The sequence below is a fragment of the Rhinolophus sinicus genome, linkage group LG04 (assembly GCF_036562045.2).
Source record: "Rhinolophus sinicus isolate RSC01 linkage group LG04, ASM3656204v1, whole genome shotgun sequence".
Lineage (NCBI taxonomy): Eukaryota > Metazoa > Chordata > Mammalia > Chiroptera > Rhinolophidae > Rhinolophus > Rhinolophus sinicus.
In genome coordinates this window covers 134,717,123-134,739,734 of record NC_133754.1, presented here as the reverse complement: position 1 = coordinate 134,739,734, position 22,612 = coordinate 134,717,123, and the positions used below count along the sequence as shown (strand labels likewise).

General features: G+C 34.5%; 1 protein-coding gene across 45 annotated transcripts in view; it reads right to left on the bottom strand.

The window, feature by feature from the left end:
- PTPRD (protein tyrosine phosphatase receptor type D) overlaps positions 1-22,612 on the bottom strand; it is a 2,063,955-nt gene that overhangs the window by 179,873 nt on the left and 1,861,470 nt on the right. For 25 of the 45 annotated variants that reach the window (XM_074330405.1, XM_074330404.1, XM_074330420.1 and 22 more), the window contains 6 exons: positions 17,013-17,201; positions 15,010-15,027; positions 13,298-13,408; positions 11,879-11,890; positions 9,631-9,900; positions 6,507-7,088 (listed from right to left, as the gene is read on the bottom strand). In XM_074330405.1, the coding sequence (XP_074186506.1) occupies positions 6,507-7,088; positions 9,631-9,900; positions 11,879-11,890; positions 13,298-13,408; positions 15,010-15,027; positions 17,013-17,201 (1,182 nt within the window). The remainder of the gene's footprint in view (positions 1-6,506; positions 7,089-9,630; positions 9,901-11,878; positions 11,891-13,297; positions 13,409-15,009; positions 15,028-17,012; positions 17,202-22,612) is intronic. The other 20 variants (XM_074330417.1, XM_074330419.1, XM_074330443.1 and 17 more) reach the window with 3 other exon arrangements.

Here is a 22,612-nt window from a genome sequence, read left to right as displayed (position 1 = left end):
TGAAATAATGTGGAGGGTATATTAATGTACTAGATTTTAAACTTGTGGTAGAAACACAAATGCCTCGAGGTGTCAGGAAGATCACTTAGATGAGGGCAGAGGCCATGTGGGGCTGGGGATCGAGTGGAGTGCCTGGCCCACCTGAAGAAGTTGGTGAGGTTCCATAGCAGAAGACTGCTGCCTTGTGGAATAAGGGCCCAGTCTTGCCCACACATCTCAGTTTTCAACAGAAGTTTATCATGAATCTTCTAGGTAAACTCTTTTAATTTTTAACAATTGGAAATTAGTTGAATTCATTGAAATTATTTGAAAAACACTGTATGGGGCAAAATGTGTCTACAGGCAGAACCCAGCACACGGACCAGTGTCTTAGGTCTTTATATTCTATCAGAGTCTATGCTCATGAATACCGTGAGGGGCTACTACTCAGACTTTCTTGGGACTTGAGGGTTCACCTACGGCGTTGCTGCCTCAGGGTCATTTGTCATAGTTGAAACAATCCCAATGAAGCTGAAGCTTCAAAGGAAAATAAAAAAGCTGTGAAATGAATGGCTTTACTTTTATATTCCCCTAACATATTAGTCCTAATAATGATAATATGTGTATATGAGAAAACACTTTAGGGGACTTCAAATTGTCATATTTATTTTCTCTGCCTGGAGACACAGCGAATACTTCATCATCTGTCAATTGTATTTTTATACCAAATAATGTGGCTACATAGGTTTTATTAATATTAATATTTGTGTTTTTCTCCCCCCACCCCACATATCTTTTTTTAATGCTCTCACAGTCTTTACACTTCAAACTTGCCGGCATTTACTTACCTCTTGCTTGTCTGCGTCTATATTATTTCATTTTATTTAGGAGATACTCCCTGTTGACTCATTTCCCTCACCAATTACCTGAACATAAATTTTATGAGAATATCTGGAATTCTGAGAAACTCATGGGCAAATAAAAAGAACCCATCCAGAAACTTAAGTACAGTTATTCTACATTAAAATGGAAAATGTGATAATATTGCCATAAATCAAATTTAGAATTTAGATGTAAAAATAAGAAATGAAAGTAGAAATACATATTTTTCTTTAAAATTAAATGTAAGAAATCCTTATATTCTGTAAAGTGGTGTTACCAATATATTCTTCTTGATTTACTTATTTAATGTCTACAAGGAAACGGAAATATGAGCTATTGTTTCCCTAAAGTAAGGTTATAATCCCACTGATAAATATAAAGTATTTGAGTAAAATACTATTATACTCTATATAAATATCCGAAGGCAATTCAAAGACAGAGAATGGAGAATTAGTAAGACATAAAAGAAAAATCTACAAGTCATCTGAAATGATGATATTAGAAGAGATCAATATTTGAATAAAAATAGGGAAATATTTAGGGAATCTTTAAAGAGAAAAAGGTCAACACATACTAAATGACTAGGCAACAATTTCATCTAGTCATATTACAAATATATATTACCAAAAAGAGTAGAAAACCCATTATTGCTAAACTATCTAGCACTTTGATAAGACACATTAAAAAAAAATGTGTGTACCTAGCATATTGATAAATAACAACAATAAAAGCCACAGGCCTAATTATAGTGGTAGTAGAACAAACAAAATTCAAAACAAAGAGTCTGATTTATAAGTGCAACAAATATATCATCGACAAAATAAGTACTTAATACACAAGCAGCTGAACAAATCTTACTTTCAACTGTCATTAAATATCAATAAGAAAATGCTAAATTTTATTACAGTTGTATTTATATCCAGAGCTCCTTCAACTCATTGCTAAAATTATTTAGAGGAAGCAATTAATTGGGTTCATAATGTTGGCTATTGGAAGTTGGTATTTTTTTAGTTTGCTGATATATAGGTCTGTTGACATACACTAATGAAATGACTTATAAAGTTCTGGAAACCTAAAGCACAGTGTCTCTAAATGTCAAAGTTTTATGTTATAACGATCTTGCAATGCCCAGAATTTGTAGTAGAATTACCTTTTTCAGAATGTTTCAAGTTGATACTACTTATTAGTATTTACTTAGTAAATGTATATAATTCTTTCTCTTCCAAAGACCTATATCATTAAGATACACACATATAAATCAGTAGACTTTATCCAAGAATCTATTAAGTGTATAAAAGAATTAAAGGTCAGATCAGTTTTCTAAAGAAAGTTCAGGAAAAAGACATTAGACTTTAACAGACTTAGAATGCCTCCAATTAGCATGAACGTCAAATAAAATGTAGTTTAGTGCATTAGGTTTAAGGTGTAATTCATTACATTTCTTTATCAGAGTTTTATTTGTACTTCTTTTATAAAATATAATTACCCTATGATTTCTTTATAATTACCTACACGAGAAAACTATATAAGAAGACATACTTTCCAAATGTGTTATTTAATAGTGGAGATCTTTCTCTAGAACAATATAAATACTTCCCTTGTCAATTGCCATATATTCCACATATTTTCAAGGTGAACTAGTTGCAAGTGGCTATAATGCCAGAAGTTAAAGTTATGTAAAATTTGGAAGATTAACCCACATTTCTAGAGAATAATCATCTTAATCAAAATCTTTTCACATCTAAAACAATTTAAAAATTACTTAATAGTTTAAACTATATTAATATTTACATTTAAGGAGAAATGTTGGCTGCAAAATAGATCCTATTTTGATTTTCTTATATTATCAGAAATATACCAATTTTCTATATTCAGAAATATACCAATTTACATAAATCCTCCAGGTACATTATGATTGACAGTAATCTTAGATAAGACCAAAAGTGATAACTTTCCTTTTAAACTCACTTTGTTAATGAATACTGTTTCTTTGGAATCTGATTTTGAAGAAAAATAGGAATATTAGTGCCAAAGAATTAAAGACAATAAAAAGAAATGAATATATTTCCAATAAAGAAGACATAAAAATTTACATCTCTGTGTATATGAAATTAAACTACACTTGAGAAATTCATATATATTATTGATTAATAAATTTTCATAGGCTGAGAAAAGATAAAGTTGCAGTGAAAATAATCATGTCCTTAAATTTTATATAACCTCTCTAAAAGAATATTTCATAATGGTTTATGTTTTTGCATAGCAATGATCCTAAGAATTAGCTAGTCAGCAACAAGAAAAAGGATCAGCTCAGCATTAATTATATCAGAACTAACATCATTGTATTTGGCAGTTGTCCACTAACATCAAATGGCCTTTGTTAATTAAGCCTAAAGAACAGATCAAATGATTGTGCTATTTTGGAAGGTTTTCTTAGCCTATTGATCTTGGCAGGCACAAATCATTATGTCATCATATATCTATCTTCTCAATCAATGAGTACTAGAAGCACAACTATTATGGAAGGTTCTTGGAAATATCTTAATATAAAAAAATAGTCTATCAGAGATTGGGAACAACTATTCTAATGTATCTGTGCCCCATACGTCTAGATTTTTCTAAGTTCAGAGTCCCTGGATCACATAAACTCAATTGCCCCTGTCATAATACTACCTTCACTGAATTATGATTTATGTTACATTATGTCCCCTGGTAATATAGAAAATCAAAATATGGCCTATTTAAACATCAGTTCTGTAACTTTCAATAAACTGTGACCAAAGGCATTATTGTCTATTATTCCGTGTTCTGAGTGTAGACACCTGATTCCCAAGGATTCTTATGTTTTCGTTGAATTTAGTTCCAGGAACTATTTGGTTTCTTAGATAGCTAAATCCTTCTGTCATCAGAAAAGAAAGTTATAAAATATTATAGATGTCTATGTTTAAATTTGTGGTTAGAAAACTTAGAACCAAATTTAGTGATCAAGTATAATAACCTTCTATGAAAAAAAAAATATTTATTCTACCTCTTTCAGATAAACTTATTTTTTCATATTTACATGGCTTAACGTACTCTTGTACCGGGATGATGCAATAGCCACCTCAAGTATTTCAGAAGTAGATTCTATATCATTCTTAAATAAAGAAATGAATAAATGACACATTGTGTTTCCTGCCTCTATTCATTTATTGATCACCTAGTGGGTACAATAACCTTCTAGGCACTAAAACTGTCACATTAGCATATTATTAATTTGAAAGACAATGGTGGTGCTTAAGAGTATCTAGGGTCCCAGATTTAAACTCCGCTTTCCCACTTACTAACTTCATGACCCAAAGGAAGTTCCTGAATCTTTTTATCTTCTCTGATCCTCAATTTACTCATTGGCAAATAGGATAATTCTGCATCTACCTAATTTGGGTAGTAAGAGTTTATTACATGTAATGTTTATAGTAGAATACCCAAGATATTTTAGCTGTTTATTATTACTGTTATTATTATTATTATTATTTTACTTGTTGAGTTATAAAATGTTTCTATCCATTTATCTAATCTATAGCCCTGTTATGGGTTTAAGTGTGTCCCACAAAAAATTATGTTGAATTCCTAACCCTCAGAACCTCAGAATGTTACCTTATTTGGAAATAGGGTTGTCGTAGATGTTATTAGTTAAAATGATGTCATTAGGTTGGACCCTAACCCTTATGACTGGTATACTTTAAAAAACTGAAAATTTAAACACAGAGATATACACACAGAGAGAATGACATGTGACAATGAAGGCAGAAATCAGGGTGATGCTTCTACAAGCCAAGGAACAGTTAAGATTGCCAGCAAACCACCAGAAGCTAGGAGAAAGTCTCAGAACCTCCCTCACAGTTCTCAGAGGAAACCAATTCTGCCGACACCTTGATGTTGCAGTTCTAGCCACTAGAACTGAGAGATAATAAATTCCTGTTGTTTAAGTGACACAGTATATGGTATTTTGTTATAACAGACATAGAAAACAAATAGAATCCCTAATCTTTATGAGGTGGTTATAATTTTAGAGGAGAAAACTAAAATTCAGAGAGATGGAGTAGCTTGTCCAAGATTACAGAGCTAAAAATGGTAGCTAGGGGTTCAAAACCCTGGTTATGTTGCTTTCAAACGAGGGATTTTTAAAACATCATGGCTAAAAAATCAGACAAACTAAAAGTGGGTTATAGGTATATATTTTTCTCATATACTTTCTTACATCTTTTAATGGTTGTGGAGCTGCTAAAACAGTATAATAAGAAAAAAATCTCGTAAGAGTTGACTACTTTTAATCAAGGAAAAGAACAAGATTCACAGATTTCTATGTTTTCCAATGAGAAGCTTATGAAAAAAATAATCTACATTTTTGTTTGTATATTAGTATAGCAGATAAATATTGGACAACTGCAAAAGCTAACCAGGGAAAATGGATGGTTTTAGTGCAATTGTGGTAAAATACATTTTTATAGTTCTTTCAGACCACTAGGAAAAATAATAAATCCATGAACAAAACAGTTAGAACCAAATAACAGTATGAAAATAAAATAAAGCCAGTCAGGCTGTAAATATGTTCTGAGATTTCTAGCAGTCAGGGCAAATAGGTAAACATACTCAATCACGTGATTCATAAAGCCCATGACATGAAAATAAGTCAGTGATTAAACAGGTTTACTAGTTATGACACCTAAGAAAATTCATTAATTCATGCCCAAGATTACCAAAGAATTACACACCTATAGATTATAGATACTCTCTCTTATGTGGATTATCAGAACAAACCAATGGCATGCTGCAAAAACACGCATAGATTAATGGAAGTTTAAGAGGCATCAACACAATGAGTCAAATAAATAGCTCTCAGAAGTTCAAGAATGGACTATGTTATACTCCCAACGAAGACAAAATTGATCACTTTGAATCAAAGACCATAGAGGTTTGATATCCTCTTATTAAAATAAAACCACTGGCAGGGCCAAGTTTTTCTTCATAAAATACTTTGGTGTCTGCTCTAATACCCAATAAAAATGGGTGAGTCAGACCCCAAAGTTTGATCTTAGATCTTGATAACTGTCTTCCTTCACCCCTGAGGTCATACAAAGGCAAAAATAAATAAATAAATAAATAAAAAAGCCATAGAGAAATATTTATTTTTAAGCAAGTAGCTTCCTGGAAAATATGAGCTATTTAAAGATCCAAGGCCCCTTGACAAATGGTTTTATTTTTAACTTTATGCTGAACCATAAAATCTTTCACAAATTAAATAATTTTTGAGACTATTCTATCAGAGTTACTAGCATAAAAAAGCATAGTTCTTTTATTTTCAAATAAAATAAAAGGGGACACATGGAGGACGTACTCATGCATCTCATGCAGAAAAGTGTGTTCAAGTCATTTGGGTACAAATTAAAAAGAAAGGCTGCTAAAGGTATCCCTCTACTTAACAACTATTAGCCTTTCAGGTATCCATGCTTGTTTCCTTCCCAGATGCCTTATCTTAACCCCTCACTTAAAAACTCGAAGTCTCAAAAATTAAAATGTATATTACCTTTCTATGTTTTGCCCTTCCCACTTGTTAACACCGACTCCTCCCTCCTGCCCTACTCCCCATCCAGAACCAGACTTACCTCCTGTTTGAGTGATGACTTGTATGTCACTTGAAAGAGGACCATCTCCAATTGAGGTAAAAGCCAGGACTTTGACAGAATATGTTTTCTGGGGCACTAAGTTGCCAATAGTAGTGATTTGGCTGTCAGCTACATTATGTTTCATCCAGTTGTTGACGTGCTGAGTGGGATCCATTGTATAATAAACTCTGTACCCTTGGATCTGTCCATTTGGCTCCTCAGGTTCCTTCCACTGTACCAAAATGGTGGTTGAACTCAACATCCGTGCCTGGACATCCCGTGGGGCACTGGATGGTGCTTGCTCTGAGGTCTGTGTTAGCACGGGCTCACTGGGAGGCCCCCTCCCAATGTTATTGACAGCTACAACCCTGAATTCATAATCCGAGTAGGGACTTAGTCCAGCGACACTGTAGCGTGTGGTCGCCACCCCATCAATTTCTTTGTAAGGTTCCTCAGAATTTTTAGGTTTATGCTGAATGATGTAGTAAGAGACAGGCTCAGGGTTCCCTGAGTCCCACGTCAGGGTGATGCTTGTAGCTGTGCTCTCAGTCACTACAGGAGTTCCCGGAGGTTTGGGTAAGGCTTAAGGGGAGAAAAAAAAGACAGTCACTACCCATCATTTCTAAGATGTTCCATAAACTCTGCTACTGGAATGACGGAATTATGTATCTACTAAAGATTTAATTTCATGAAATTGTAGCAAAGAATAGTTTTCTAAGTAGTCAGAAAAGTACAGTAAGACATGCATAGGAGACAAATCCTGCGTTGTTAGACAGGCATTATAGCGTTGTATCCTGGGGCTTGCATCCCAAATGCAGCACTTATTAGCTATATGATGCTGGATGTGCTGCTTAACCTCTCTTTGCTTTAGTTTTCTCATGTGAAAAATGGGGGAAAACTCTATTATTGGAATTGTACAGTTGGGTAACTCTATTTCATGAGTTTACTGTGAAGATTAATGAGCTAATCCAGTAATGCTCTTAGAATGTATCTGGTACCCTCAAAAAACATTAGTTGCAATTATTATTCCTATAAGCTTGGCCAATTAGCCCCTCGCTTCAACAAATAAATGATATTACTAAATACCAATAAACATTGACAAGAACAAAATTTGGAATATATTGGAATGGTATTATGTGCTATGGAATAATAGCCATATTGTTGCCCAGTTGTACAACACAGGTAACACTGTTATAATCTAATTATAAATAATCTGACCAAAATTTTCAAAGAAAGAATAGTAATTTCAAATTAATTAATTTCCAGTTCATGTTTTTTACTTAAGATTCAAAAAAAAGAAAAATGGCGAAGCAACTAAATTAACCCATATTTAAAAACCACTTTTTAAAGTATTTTATTGTCAAAATATGTATTCTATATTCAGCTTCAGTAACATCTGAGATAATAGCTACATGACAAATATTTGCAATTAAATCCATCTTTTAGAGATCCATTTTTTCCCTTTTAGCAGAAGAACACAACTCTACATGCTAACTATTAAGAATATACCTGACTCTTTGGAGAAAAGTCTGAAGGCAACACTCATAAATCAGCCCTTTAGTACTTTTCCCCTTGTTAGTATAAAGGCAAAAAGTAGAGAATGGCAGCTTTTCAAGAGGAGCAAACTTGTACTTGATGACTGTTGGATCCCCAATAACCTAGAACACTGCCTGGCACTAAGGAGGTTTTTTCGTAAGTATTGTTCAATGACTAACTGAATTAATGAGTCAGTACCCATTCTCCTCACTCTCTTCAAGTTGCTCTTTTTGTTCTGATTCACTTTTTACTTTCAAGATTCACCCTTACATTGTATTTATTTATTTTTTGAGGTGGAGAGGATAGGGAAACAGCAAAAGGCAGGGAAGTAAAGATAAGAATTTGAACAAGACATTAGTATAATGTGACTCCTGCCTTTGAATGTCTGAAGGTCTTCAGTAAGCCTTCAACTATTTAAAGCTGAAATGGTTATTATGAAAAAGATGATTCACTATTTGCATATCATTCCAAGAACTATAGAATGATAATATTTGACCAAAAGATTTTATTTAAAAAAATAATAAAAAGACATTTATTTAGATACTCTGGCCTGACATTTTTCAAGGAAGTACATGATCCAAATTTTTGCTAGTTGTCTTTCTGAATTTTTACAGCAAGTGAAAATATAGCTAATTTAGGGTGTGCAATGTATGGATAAGTATGCTTAATACAGTTAAGAATATGCAATATAATGTTACTATTTTAAAAGACTAAATGCTCACAATGGTGAGTACCTTTGCTCTGATGTCACATTATTGGTTTTGTGTAGCACATATTTGTGCTCAGTTAGAGATATGCTATCAACTATAACATGTGTGTTGCATTTCTTAGGATCAATCTTCCTAAAAAGGGGAGATAATTTGTGTTCATTTTACAATACTTCCGGAAATTTGCAGAAACCTCAAGTTAGCCTCAGTCTGACCCATTTTGCAAGTGTTCTAGAACTCTATAAACACTAGGTAAAAATAACTGGTATCCTCACACACTCACTTTTTTCTTTCTTTGGTTATATTTCAGTTATTTTCAAAAACAGAATATTTCTTGAGCGCTTCATTACTATAAGGTGAAAGATAAAGCTAGAACAGAATAGAAATGCGCTTGCATTTTGATTTTTGATGGTAGGGGCCATTAAAAGTTTTAAAGCATCTATGGTGTGATCATGTTAATTGCAACTTTCTTTTTTTCCCTTTGTCTTCAAGGTTTTTGACATTTATTAACACTCATTTGATTTTGTATCATGTGACTCTTAGCAAGGTACTGTATTAATATGAATCTTATATGTATCCGTCCTTCCATAATGGTTGATTGGGTCAAGTGTTCCTCATTCTGGCTGGTTAGGGTCTGAGTCCAGCCTGTTAAATATTTTGATGATTACTGCTGCTTAGGCTGCCAGTACTTTTAAGAGAGAAACTGCCTACAATAAGCATGTGTATCTTATATGATACCATAGATACAATTAGACTGTGACATCTGAAACACTGACCAATGAATTGATTCATTTTCAAATTCCAAGGATAGACCTTGTTGTGGCATTAGTTAGGTGACTTGAGTGTAGCCAGACCCTCAAAGCATGAACCACTGAGCATACCTTTGACAGTGATCTGTGCTATTGCTTCAATGACACCCAGCGTTGACATAGCAACACAGGTGTAATTTGCTGACTGTCTTACATCATTCAGTTCTAGGACATTTCTTCCTATTGGCATATCATCTTCAGGTGTCAGATCTTCTGCCCCCAACATCCACTTCACATAAGGCATTGGTGACCCCACAGCCACACAGGTGATATTAACACTTCCACCTGGCATGATTTCATGATTAGTGGGTGGGATAGAGAATCTTGGTGGGACACGGCGAACTAGAACAAAACACAAAGGAAGATGATAAAATATACAAGGCAAGAAAAAAATGGCTTGTTAAACACATGACATGCACTGTACAGACACAATTAAACAATTGGAACATATTGTGGATTGTCCAAAAACAAAAGAAATAAAATCGGTGGATAATACAGACCATACAAGTATGGTATGTGTTTACACACAAAAAAATAATTATTTAGTTTAGTCATTGATATCTTAGACACATTCATACAAAAATTGATTCAGACCTACAAGGGCCCCACAAAGAAACTATCTACAAACTAACAATACACAAACATCATGCATAAGATAAACAAAAAAAACATATACATGCATGCATATAACAATGATTCTATGCATGTATGTATATGCAGAAAAGGGGGCTGGAAGGTCACCAGCAGGTTTAAGTTGGGTATCAAAACCAACTTCTGTGCTGTGAACTTCCAGTTGCTGTGAATGTATGTGTGGGACCACACCGTCACATTCCAGCCCTGGAAAATATCATCTAGAGTATACTGAAAGTATAATTTGTTTGCTTTCAGACTCAGAGTAGATGCAGCCTCAAGACCTCACACTAAAACTGGAACAAACACAGAAATATACACGCATATCGAATTTCAGTCACAGAAGAAAAACAAAGCCAACGCCAGTAGAGATACCAGATTGGGTCATGCAAGGCATGCGCAAGATGAAGTCTCAAGGCCCGTGCTTAGGACAATGGGAAAGGCTGGGATCCAACACTACAATGACGGAGGAAGAAATAACAGGGTAATAGAAATAAACACAAAGGGAGGAGGCAAAGTACAGAGACAGAAATTTAGGGGATGATAGGATTGGAAATTAAAAGATATTAGATAACGCTAGGTTGTCAAAGGTAAGGATTGCAAATTTAGAAAAGACACTGGGTATTTCACATTCAGGATTCCATTCAGTTCAAATCTAAAGTAAAACAACATAGATGATGACAACAACATCTAGTAAGAGGCGTGTTATGCCTACATTCAAATTGAGGGACGCTGCATCTAAAACGTACAGTGGGACATGACATTCACATGGTCATATTAAAGTAACACGGCACAGAAAAACATTACCAAGCAAGTACAGTTCAGTGTTCCTGCTTCAGATAATCTGCATGTTTATGTGTGTTTAAGTACATGTGTCTTGGACATGGTACCAGGAGAGGGTAAGAAGCAAATGGGTTTCATGTTGCACTTGTATTGGCAAAACCTTACACCATGAGTATATTTAGATCAAGAGATAATCATCAGGAGCATAGCATAAATACTGATAAAAAAGTAATTCTTCAAATTATAAGTTAATTAATAAACAAAGAACCTCATAACCCCAAAAAGATAATAAGCAAATTTTTCTGTCATCAACTGATTGACTGCACTAAGGTTGAAATAAACTTCCGTTGATTCAAGAGGGCTCACTGCGATGGCCTCATGGGTGAACAACAGGCATAGGAGAATTAAAGAGAAAGCTAAGCATGCCTCCTGCAGCCAACTCACGGGTTACACAAAGCAAGGAGGAGCCAGTGTAGACTTTGAGGTGTCAAAGAACATATCAAGAAAAATGGAGGAGAGTTTAGTCTTCATGCTTGGGATTAGGGGAACAACTACAAAAAGTCATTCTATAGGCAGCAGGCATCCTTGTAAGACAGAAATTAAAGGTGGGACAAGGGGTAGGAAGAGTGGAGCCGGAAGGAAAGAAGGAACACTGACCCAGTTCACTGGACCTAAGAGAGTTAAGTGTTACAAGTTACCATGCACCCAGGTATATTCTCTCGCATCATGCACCATAGTTAGATACCACCAGCAAGCATCGGAAGCCATAGCCAGGGCATTCGCTGCTAAAACATACCATTAACCAAAAGAAGACCACAATGCAGCTACATTCATTTCATTTGTATTCTTTGTTATTGGTTTAATTAATAGTTTTGTAAGGCGGGTAAAAAGTAAAAAACACACCAACCTTCTCGCAGCTCTGAGGGATGTAGGGGGTTTGATGCAGAACACAATGAAATGAGGAAAGGAGAAAAACAAGGGAAACACAGAGAGAGTAAAAAGGCCATATCAAGGCTTTCAACTGCTACTTGAACATTTTTACTTGCTCTAGTTAATCCTTCCTACCTCAGCTGCAAAAGTTAGCAATACCTCATAGACTAACACGATATTAGAAACAATAGCTAGCATCATTTTGAAATTTTTCCAGAGGAAGGTACACATGCCTCATGCAGCAAAGGAGGTCACCATTGTGAGAAAAAGGATCAAGGGGCTTTCAAAGAATTTGGAGAAGAAATGGTTTTCTTCATATTCTCCCACCCCAGACTCCAGAGAAACACAGGAGAGAAGAACATCCCCAAGGAAACAAAAATCTCTTAAACAAAATTTCAAAATCAAGCTAGATATTTTCCTAAGGGAACCCAGCCTACTGCAACTTAGAGCCCTCTCTGTCTTTTATCTATGCCCACCCCCACCCACACCTTTTGTGGTTATCCATAGACATGTAGACCTGGAATAAGAGCATTTTCACTGGACAAAAAAACTACAGGAACCGGCTTTGAAAACTGCAGGGAAGAAGAAATACTTCTTTCTAGTTGAAATGAAAGGCACAGCCATTCATAAGCTCAAAATTTAATCACTGCTATCTCTTATAAGAAAATATGAATGTATCCGCATTCATTCTTGTCCCAAGGACAACTAATAGTATTTTTTTTTTAAATACAATCAGTGTTCTATACCAATCAAAAGATTAAACTTTTCAGAAAGTCAATAATTTTTTTAAAAGTGTGTATATATATATATATACACACACACACATATATATATATATGCATAGACATATGCACATGCATAATACTAAGTGTTTATAAATAAAGTATAAAAAAAGGAAGAAAATACAATTGTGCTACTTGCATGTAGCACTTATTTTTTCTAAGTAGCAGCTTTATCCTTACAGCTCCACAGCAGAGGTCCTGAAGACATTAACACGTTTATGCTTGGAGTTGCACAGAGAACGGATTAGTAGCACACCAAGCAATTATTTCAGGGTTTGAAAAGGAAACAAGAGAAACAGCAACAGAAAAAAGAAGGGAAAGAAGAAGGAAACCTCCAACAAATTCAAAGCACAGTTCAATCAATGCAGTAAAAACAGAAACCAAGATGTAAAAATGCAAATATACTTACAAACTTCAAGACTCAGGATAGATTTTATTCAAAAGTGATCAATTTTTTTAACAACATACTTAAAAATTTTTAATTCACTAAAATGCTTCAGCTACCGTTAACTATCAGCTTGTTAAATACTGATATCACAACATAGATCCCATGGGTATCTCAACTCTCCCTGAGCCTGAATGAAGAAACGATGCCAGGGTTATGTCACTCCTACCTCTGACATATAAATTGGCAGGGGCAGAATAGCGAGTGCCCGCGCTGTTGGTGGCAACACACTCATATTTTCCTTGGTCAGACTCTTCACTCTGTTCGATCTGAAGGGCGCCTGTACGGATATAAAATATATTGCCAAAGAGATGGTCAGAGAAGGCTTTCTCAGTTCAGAAAACTAAACCTCTTAACAATATGAAAAGCCCTGCAAAGCGAAGGTCCGCTCAACGTCGATTCAATCTCTTGCTAAGGTGCACAGACAGAAAATGATGCGATGAGAAAAACATACAGAGATTATTTTTTTTTACATCATCAATGCTAGCGTAAGAAAACAATATATCTTTCCCCAAGCAAGAATTCTAGTCATAATTAACACTCTTATTTCCTAGACTAATAAAATGAAGATGGGTGAGACTGCTTCAAGGAAGTATGGCTTTTAAATAAAACAAAAGATTAATTTTTGGTTTTGTTTTGTTTCATTTTGGTATCAAAAGTGATGCAAAAGAGAGGTACGCTCAAAAAAAACCAGGCCGGGTTTTCAAGAAAGTCTTCTGCTGAAGAAAGCCAAAAATACGCAGCAAGTACAAAAAGGCTGCACAAAGCAAAAAATTAAAATTAGTCATTATATATTATGAAAATATTACTCAAAGAAACAAAACTCCCTTAAGACATGCAGATTTTTAAGAAAAGAAAGACAGTTTGCCACGACTTACAATCATTTATTACGTTTGCTGAAAAACAAAGAGTAGTTGAATTAGAAGGTTTTAAAAAAGTTAAAAAGCACGGCCTACACCAGCAAGGAAGAACCAACCAACCACTGCTTGAGGACCTCAAGACAGATCCCCTAAGACACCCATCAAAATCCACCAGTGGGATTAGCAGTGTGGTGTCACAAAACCCCAAGAAAAATACAAAAGGATTATAAAAGAAATGAACACTGAGTCAAAGTATGAAAAACCAGCAATACCACATACCACCAAGAATACTGAGCACCTTTTGTATCCATAGCCTGAAGGACAGAAGATCCAAAAATCCAGAGGCGAGTAATCCAAGAAAAAAAGAAGTGGGGGAAAAAAGCATTGCTGTCAGGTTGTAGGCGAATGGGATCAGGTGGAAAGGGGAGTCATTCTTTGACTTTTAAGACATTAAGAGAAAAAAGAATTGAAGAACAAAAGCAAAAACCTTTTGAAAGATAAAGACAAAAAGCAGATGTTCCAGGCTGTCTTCTGCATGTCTGCCACTGTTCTCCAGACCATCTTGGCTTTGGTCCAGAACAAGAACAGCTAAGGAAGAAAAAAATGATCTTTTTTTTTCTCCGGTTGGACAAAAAAAAAAAAGAAAAAAGAAAAAGAAGAACAAAAAAAGAAAAAAAAAGGAAAAAGGAAGAAGAAGAAAAGGAAAAAAAGAGGGACAGATGGTACGCTGTGACTGGTCTGTGGTCTAAAGACCTGGATATGCTTTCTTTGAAGCATATCACAACTTAAATAATCATTTTCATAAAGAAAGAAATGAACAAAACAAAGAGAAAAAGGGAAAGGAAAGGAAAATTCACAATATGAGAGTCACTGATCATAACCAAACCGTACAAAGAAAAAAAAAAAAGAAAGTTGATGGACATTATTGGAATGATTCTAAAACCAGGACAAAGATGAAAATGATGAAAGGACAGAAAGAATGAGTAAGATCATTCTGTGAACGTTAGTTCAGCACTCTTACCTCTTATTGGTGTACCACCTGGGTGGATAATATGAATGCAAATAAGATTAGAAAGAAGAAGCATTAGTACGAGAAGAAGGAGGCTAGGGCTGGGGAGAAGAATTAAATTAGATTTACAGAATTAAATAAGGTCTTAAAAGAAACTTGAATTACTATACTGGTAAAACAGGAATATATTAGATATTATTAGATCATAAAAGCAAGTTGCATTATACCACAGAGGGCAAAGACCACAATAGGCAGCGTTGCCTTTCTCAGAGAAGCAACTGAGTTCTTAGGTCTGGGGTCATATAGGGTTAGAATTATATCTTATATGCCTCATAGTCTTTAAAAAAAAAGAAAAAAAAAAAAGGACTAAGCAATATTTTTAAAGACAATTTAGAAAAATTCTGGCTAATCTAGTTAAGTATATATATAGATATGCATATATATATACTGTTATAGGAAATACTAAAGACTAACTAGAAACAAACACTAGTTGATTGGATATCTTATGCTACTTACTATGCTATATTTGTGTGATATAACTTGTGTACTATTTTATTTTTCTATACAGTGTTCTTACAAAAACAGTTCTGTGGATGTGTGCGTGTGCGCGCCACTATGGAGATCTGGTGTCTACACTGACAGTTAGTAAAATGCATGCCATGCATTTTATTAATAATAATAATAATTATAATAAAATATTCTGAATATGGAAATTAGTGGGGGTGAAGTGCGCTTCAGAACTAAGCACTTACCAATAGATTCTGGAGATTTAAATACGGAGAGAAGAAAGACAGCATAAAAATATTATTATATTCCTTATAATTTGGTACAAATTTTTCAGAGTTAAAGCTTTATATACTAAATCATCTATGTTACATGTGAATAATTAATTCTTTATTTACAATAACAGAATGCTAATCTACACAATTCTGCTGACAACAAGCAAAAGAGGCAGTTAACAAGACGCTTTAACATCACAGGACAGGTCAAAAGCTGAGAATTCTGGGAAGACAGGCAGTTAAACAACTTAGAATTCTACATCAATATTACTACCATTGGCAAAGTAAACAACTTATTAGTAAATGTCCCCGTGAAATTAACTAGGGACAGGCTCTAAAACTTAAGAAATTTAGAATCATCTCTATCTTTAATCTAAAGAGAGCAAAGGAATAAACTTGAGATGGGGATGGGAGAGGGAGAAAAGGGCAACGGGGAGAAAGAGAGAGAGAAAACAGCAAAAGCTGGAGTCTACACCAAAAGCAGACTTCTGTAGATCCAGTCACTGGAGGGTTCAAAAATTTTCAGTGTGGGCGCACACTATGTGGCTAATGTGTAGAAAATGCTCACTCACAATAATAATATAATATTATAAAAATTCCCTCCTTTCTTTAGTACTTTGTCAAAGACTTAAAAAATACATCTGGTTACTCACGAGATAACATTTCTGTGTTTTATGTATCAGTGAAAAGAAAGCAGATGTGACAAAACTTACTAACGTTTGGTACTTTGATGAATTCAAATGTAGAAACGGCAGAGAAAACACACTTTAGTAAAATTAAATCATTTTAGTGCTTCATATGAACATTTTGGTTTTTAATGGATAACCATTGGAACTCCTTGCAAGTTCTGAATGAAGTCCAATGTTGAAATAAATTTGTTTCAAAAGAAAACAGAGAAAGAAGAAAGAAAGAAAATGGATCCATCAAATACTGCGGAAAAGCAGTAAATTAAAAAATATATATATATATCAAAAATACAGTCACAGCAGTGAGCAATGTGGATTAAACAGAAGCTGCAAAACATACAGAGAAGGAAAAAGACAGACTCTGAAACAGGCTATGACATCACAAACATGGACAACACATTAAATAACAGAGAAAGAGAAGAGGGAGAAAAATCAATACTTAAAAATTAAAAATAAATAAAATTAAATTAAAAATAAAGAGAGAGAAGACTAAAAAAAAAAAACAAAAAAAAAACTCTAGGAGTTAGTGGAAACAGTAACAAGACCCTACCTGATCGTAACTGTTTAATACGGCCATTGTTGTTGCTTGTGTCAACGGGTAAGAAATCTTTAAACCAAGTGATTTCTGGATCCGGATTCCCACTGGCTGCACAAAGCATGGTGGCAGTGCGTGTACGCTCAACCACCTTCAACTGTGGGCCCATGTCAATGGTGGGGAAGCCCCTGGGAATTTGATCCTCTGCAAGACAAAAGGTGATACATACATTATGTTAACAAATCAGATGCCAAAGATTAAAGACATATTGCTCATTCATCTTCCCCCGTACCATGTTCAGCATTTGTTCAGAAACTAACAAAAACCAGGCAACATGGCCCTATTAGATTAGGATACAGTCAGAAGAGTACAGAGTCTAAGAGAGAGACCAACAGCCTAACAAAGAGCTCAGGCGTGATAAAGCCCATCCTGAAAGGATGCACCAAGTCCTCTAGTTGCACCGAAGGAGAAGCAATGCAGAATGTCTGCCTGAGGAGGTCAGTGAGCACCAAGGAAGCTGGGAAATGGTCCTTTAGGAATGAGTCCAGTTGTCCAGAAACATGGGAACATCACAAGAATAGGCATTAAGACAGGAAACTTTTCTTGAGGATAAACTCCGGGAATCCAGCAGAGTTAGTTTGGAGGGTACATGAAAAGCAAGCAGGTTGGGTGGACTAACCTATCTGTATTCAAATCTGGTATTTTTATTGTAACTTTTAAATAAAAGTACATATTTTTTCACACAAGAAGGATGTTCAACCTGAATGAATCCCTTTGTAGGAAGTTTCAATTAATCAGAAAATTGAGAGTTTCTCTTTCAAAAAAAAGAACAAAAGCAACACACACCAAAAAAGCAACATAAAAATATACATTCCTTAGGGTAAGAAAATACTTCCCCCATTCCAAAGATTTGTACCATTTTTGGTTATTAAAAAGTTGAACTTACTAAATTTTGAATCTTCAACTCATCCAAAGTTCACTTCTCCCTATTCCACATCAAGATTGTCCCAGATCTTAGATCTTGAGAAAATAAAGTCCTCTGAAATCCCCAAGCATGACCCACATTGATAATCCACATTGCCAGAAATTCCAGCCAGAATTAGAAAGGTATATACTATTCAAGCATTGAAGGAAGTTTAGTTATATGATTAATAATTATTTAAATTACAACTTGGCTGTTTATTTGAAGACCATTATGAAACATTTTGACTTCCTATTGGCCTAGTGTTAATTTAATCAATGCCCTGTCATGACTTCTGATGAATTTTCATGAGCCACCAATTCCAAAATGACTCAAAAGCACAAACACCAATGAGCAAAACATTAGAAATCATCAGATGTGGCACATAGCTTTTCGTCTATAATTTTTGGTCTGATCCTGTGAGTCTTGCTGAAGTCTAAGTGAATTATAATTTCTAGGAAAAAGGCCCCATTTGATGCCTCCCCTGTGTTCAGTCAAATCTAGGTGTTCTACACTGTCTCCTCTCTCTAGTTTTGAGGTAAACTCAATCTCCTAAATCTGGCTAGCAAAGTTCCTTTAAATCAAGCCCCATTTTCCCAGCTTGCCATGGATGACTTCCCACATAGGACACTTTATTTCTGCCCACACTGAAATTCTCACCATTCTCCAGACAAATCCTGCCCACTGAGTATTCTGTCTCTAGAAAGCCACACAGTGAAAATTATTTTCTTTGTAAAGCTTTTTGAAATTCTTTCAAATGTATTTCATTTTTTCCTCATCAGAGCTACCTTGGTGGTGAGTACCTAAATCTGTCTTGTACTTTTTAATTATCATCAGTTTATCCCTCTAAAGCATGAGTTCTTCTATGTGTCATTTGTATCCATCAAGATAGTCTAGATTGCTAGATTATAAAAGAAACTCTAGTATTCCCAAGTCTAAGTCTGAATATATTCCAGTGACTAAAAGAAGTTTTTCTACTACACAGAGTAGGAAAGTACTTCCGGTAGAGAGTTGATCAGAGGAATAGTTAAGGACTGGAGAGATTTTGAATGTGAATCATGAAAGAATATCAAAATGCTACTACAGAATAAAGGTTATTTTAAGAGAAAATTGAGGGTCTAATAGGGAGAAGTGTAGACTGGCTCTCCCAAAAGGAGATTTATGAAAAACCAAAAGAAGTAGCTGAGGCAAGTTGGGGTGAAACCTGGATTCCGTAGAGAAGATTTTACTTTTCCACAAGCTAATTAGGGCTGGATACCTGGGGGGGGGGGGTTAGGGGGGATATATCTATATCTATATCTATATCTATATCTATATCTATATCTATATCTATATCTATACCTATATCTATATCATCTATATCTATATCTATATATATAGAAAAAACGTATATGCATTTTTAAGAAAGGAAAAAACTGTATTAAAATTAATACTCAATATATACTGATAATAGAAGATGAATACAAGTCATGTGTACACATTTTTTTTGTACCCCAGGTATACAGACAGATAGATATAGACATAGAGATAGATATAGATATAAACATAGATACACAGATATATGATCTATACAGAAGGTGCCAAAAAATGTATATACATTTTAAGAAAGGAAAAAGTCTGTATTAAAATTACACTGATGGTAACTACTTTGAGCACTTCTTGTAATTGCAAAAGTCAATCGTGACTTGTATCCATCTTTTGTTATCAATATATATTGAATGTTACAATTCTAATACATTTCCCTTCCTTAAAATGTGTATATATTTTTGCCACCCTCTGTATATACATTATAATTATATATACATAATTATATAACAGAACATAATATATATAATTATATAATTATGTATAATTATATAATTTTATATATAATATATATTTAGTTAACTTCTAGGAGCTAATTTTAGTTAAGTTGAAAGACAGGGCTCTTCTGAGGGATAGTAATTCATTCTGTTTATTTCAATGCTTACACATTGTGAGCCAAACAGAGGTCTACAGCAGACAAGTGTCAGAAAGAGTGGTTAAGAATAGAATTTCAAGATGATTTTTCAGGGCTCCAAGGGAATGTTAACATTTACAAATCAGATAAAGAGTATTTTGCAAATTAGTCTATGCTAATTTTAATAACCTGTGCCATTCATTTCATCAAGCTGGTCTTCATGGCTTTAAAGGTTTTGTCAATGTATTTACATCTATAGTGTAGTTCTACTTTCATTGAAAAAAAAAAGAAAGCAAAAAGATCAGTAGCTGTTGTACCACATGCATTATATTATTAAACATCTCACTTGGCAGCTCATGACATAAAATGCTTCGAAGGATAAAAATAATTTACCTCAAGTATTCCAGAGTCAACTATACTGCCAGAGTCACCTAGAAATGAGTTTCTAAGAAAGCTCTTAGATTTTGTTGCTATTTTCCATTTGTAAAGTAACTACTTAGATTAATAAGAAATCACCTTAGGATTCCTGAGCTGTTTTTGTATTTCCCAGGGCCTCTATCTCCCCTTGGAGGTGGACTACCAGTTACATTAGCATGGATTAACATTGATCTACTAGTCATTACTTTTTTTCTACAAGTTCATCTCTCTAAAGAATGAAGCAAATATTCAGTTCCCATCAGTGGAAAGTGTCAAGGACTTGAGTAGTTGAGTACTAAAGTCTCTTACCAAAGAAACCTAGAATTAATAACCATTCATAAGAAATGAAGTCCTTACCTTGGGGAAAGCTGACAAAATTGACTTGTGCCCTATGGAAAGCAGGCTAATGCATTTGCATGCCCTTTTTTCCTTTCTTGGCTCATAAAGAACACTGCAGAGCCCCTTTTCATATACACAAGTGCACAACAAAGATAATCTTTCTTGCATAATAATCGGACAGGGAATGTAAAGAGTGCTGCTTTCTTATTTTTAATAAGGGTAATTAAATTCTATCCATCCCCCTTTTGCACAGAACCTTTTTGAATGCATTTTCTTCATTAAATTTTCATGAGAAACATCACACTTGTAACAGATTCAAATAGCCAGAGCTGTTACACGTTGACAGTTGTGGCTTGTTTCCAATTTGACTGTCAGCTATTTGGCAATAAAATTCAGTATTCAACACAAAACAAACTGTAGAAATAATGAAATTTCTAATTGGAATGCTTATCTCAGTGGGCGTAGTTTAAAAGATGTTAATTGCTTTTTTTTTCACTCTTACATTTATTAGTGATTGATATAAAACTGCCTGCACCATTTGATAACATCAATTTTGACAGCTCATCAAATGTTTGGTACTAGGAACTTGGGGGAAAAAATCAATACCCTTTATATCTTAACCATATAAACTTTTACAGAAAAAAGCAGCTATCGACAATAAAATTGTCAATATGTTAGTAGCTTTAAACTTGTACATGAGGTGAAAAGAAAAACATTTTGTCCTATTCATTAATGTACTCATTAAGCTTTAAAGTGCCTTAATATCACTGTTCCATATTAATATTCAATCATGCAGAATTAGCTATTAATTCATCAACAATTTAAATCAGACTTGACCTTCACAAAGCCATTTGGTCTCATTTTGAGAGGCCATCAAAGGGCATATTACTACATACTTGTGCTTAGTGAATCATAGAAGTCATAGATATTTTGTTTGGAATGGCAGCTATAATAGACCTGGAAATATAGTACATTCTTTGAATCTGTTTGGTGTCTTAATGAAATATGCCGATATGAAACTTACAGTTTCATTAAGGAAAGAGAAAAATGAATATCAGCATTTTCCTCAGTTTCCCATTGCTGTAGAACTTCTGTTATTAGCCCCTGACCTACTTAGGGCTTGAAAGGAATCTATGGGGAGAGTCTGACATTGTTTTGTGGGGAGTCATGCTTTAGATATCTGTGAATGATCAAGTAATAGCTTTTGCATAATTTGCTCAGTTAAACTACTTTCATTGTTCATCCATAAACAATTTTAATGATGCTTTTACTTCTGCTCCAATTCCACAAACAGTGCACCTCTCTTATTTGGTAAGAAACCACAAAAATAAACTGCCTGCTGAGGCCACAGCCTCCTTCTAAGATGGCTCTAAGCAGTTCTTGCCTAGTCTTGCTGGGATTCAGTGAATTCAACCAGAATGATTTAAAGTTTTCAGTGAAGAACCGTTTGCCATGGTACCACACTTCCCCTTTTTCAGACTTACAGCAAATGTGTTTATGAAGAAAAATCGTATCAATTACATCAAGAAGTATCCTTTCCCAAAAGCAGTATTAAAAGATTTGGCAAGTAGACCTGATCATTTACATATTATTGAAAATATGGAGAACTATCATTCTCAACAAACTGACAATAAAGCAAAATCAGAGCTGGAGGAAGAGTAAGCATTTTTTTATTGTATTTTATTTTATTTCTTGGAGAACTCATTCCCCTGAATCACTTTTTTGAGTATCAAACAGTTCATAGTAGCTCCTCTTTAAAAATTCTCAATGGTGCTCTCTATAAACCCCTTATTATAGTCAATGTATACACTTGAACTCATAAACTTACCTTTTTAATCATCACATTGTTCAATAAACACTTGCAATTAAACACGTTTAGGGAATCAGGGCAAACATTTCAGCCTCACACAGGTGGCATCTCTGAGTTCCTACTGGATTTATTTAATGCCACTCACTGAA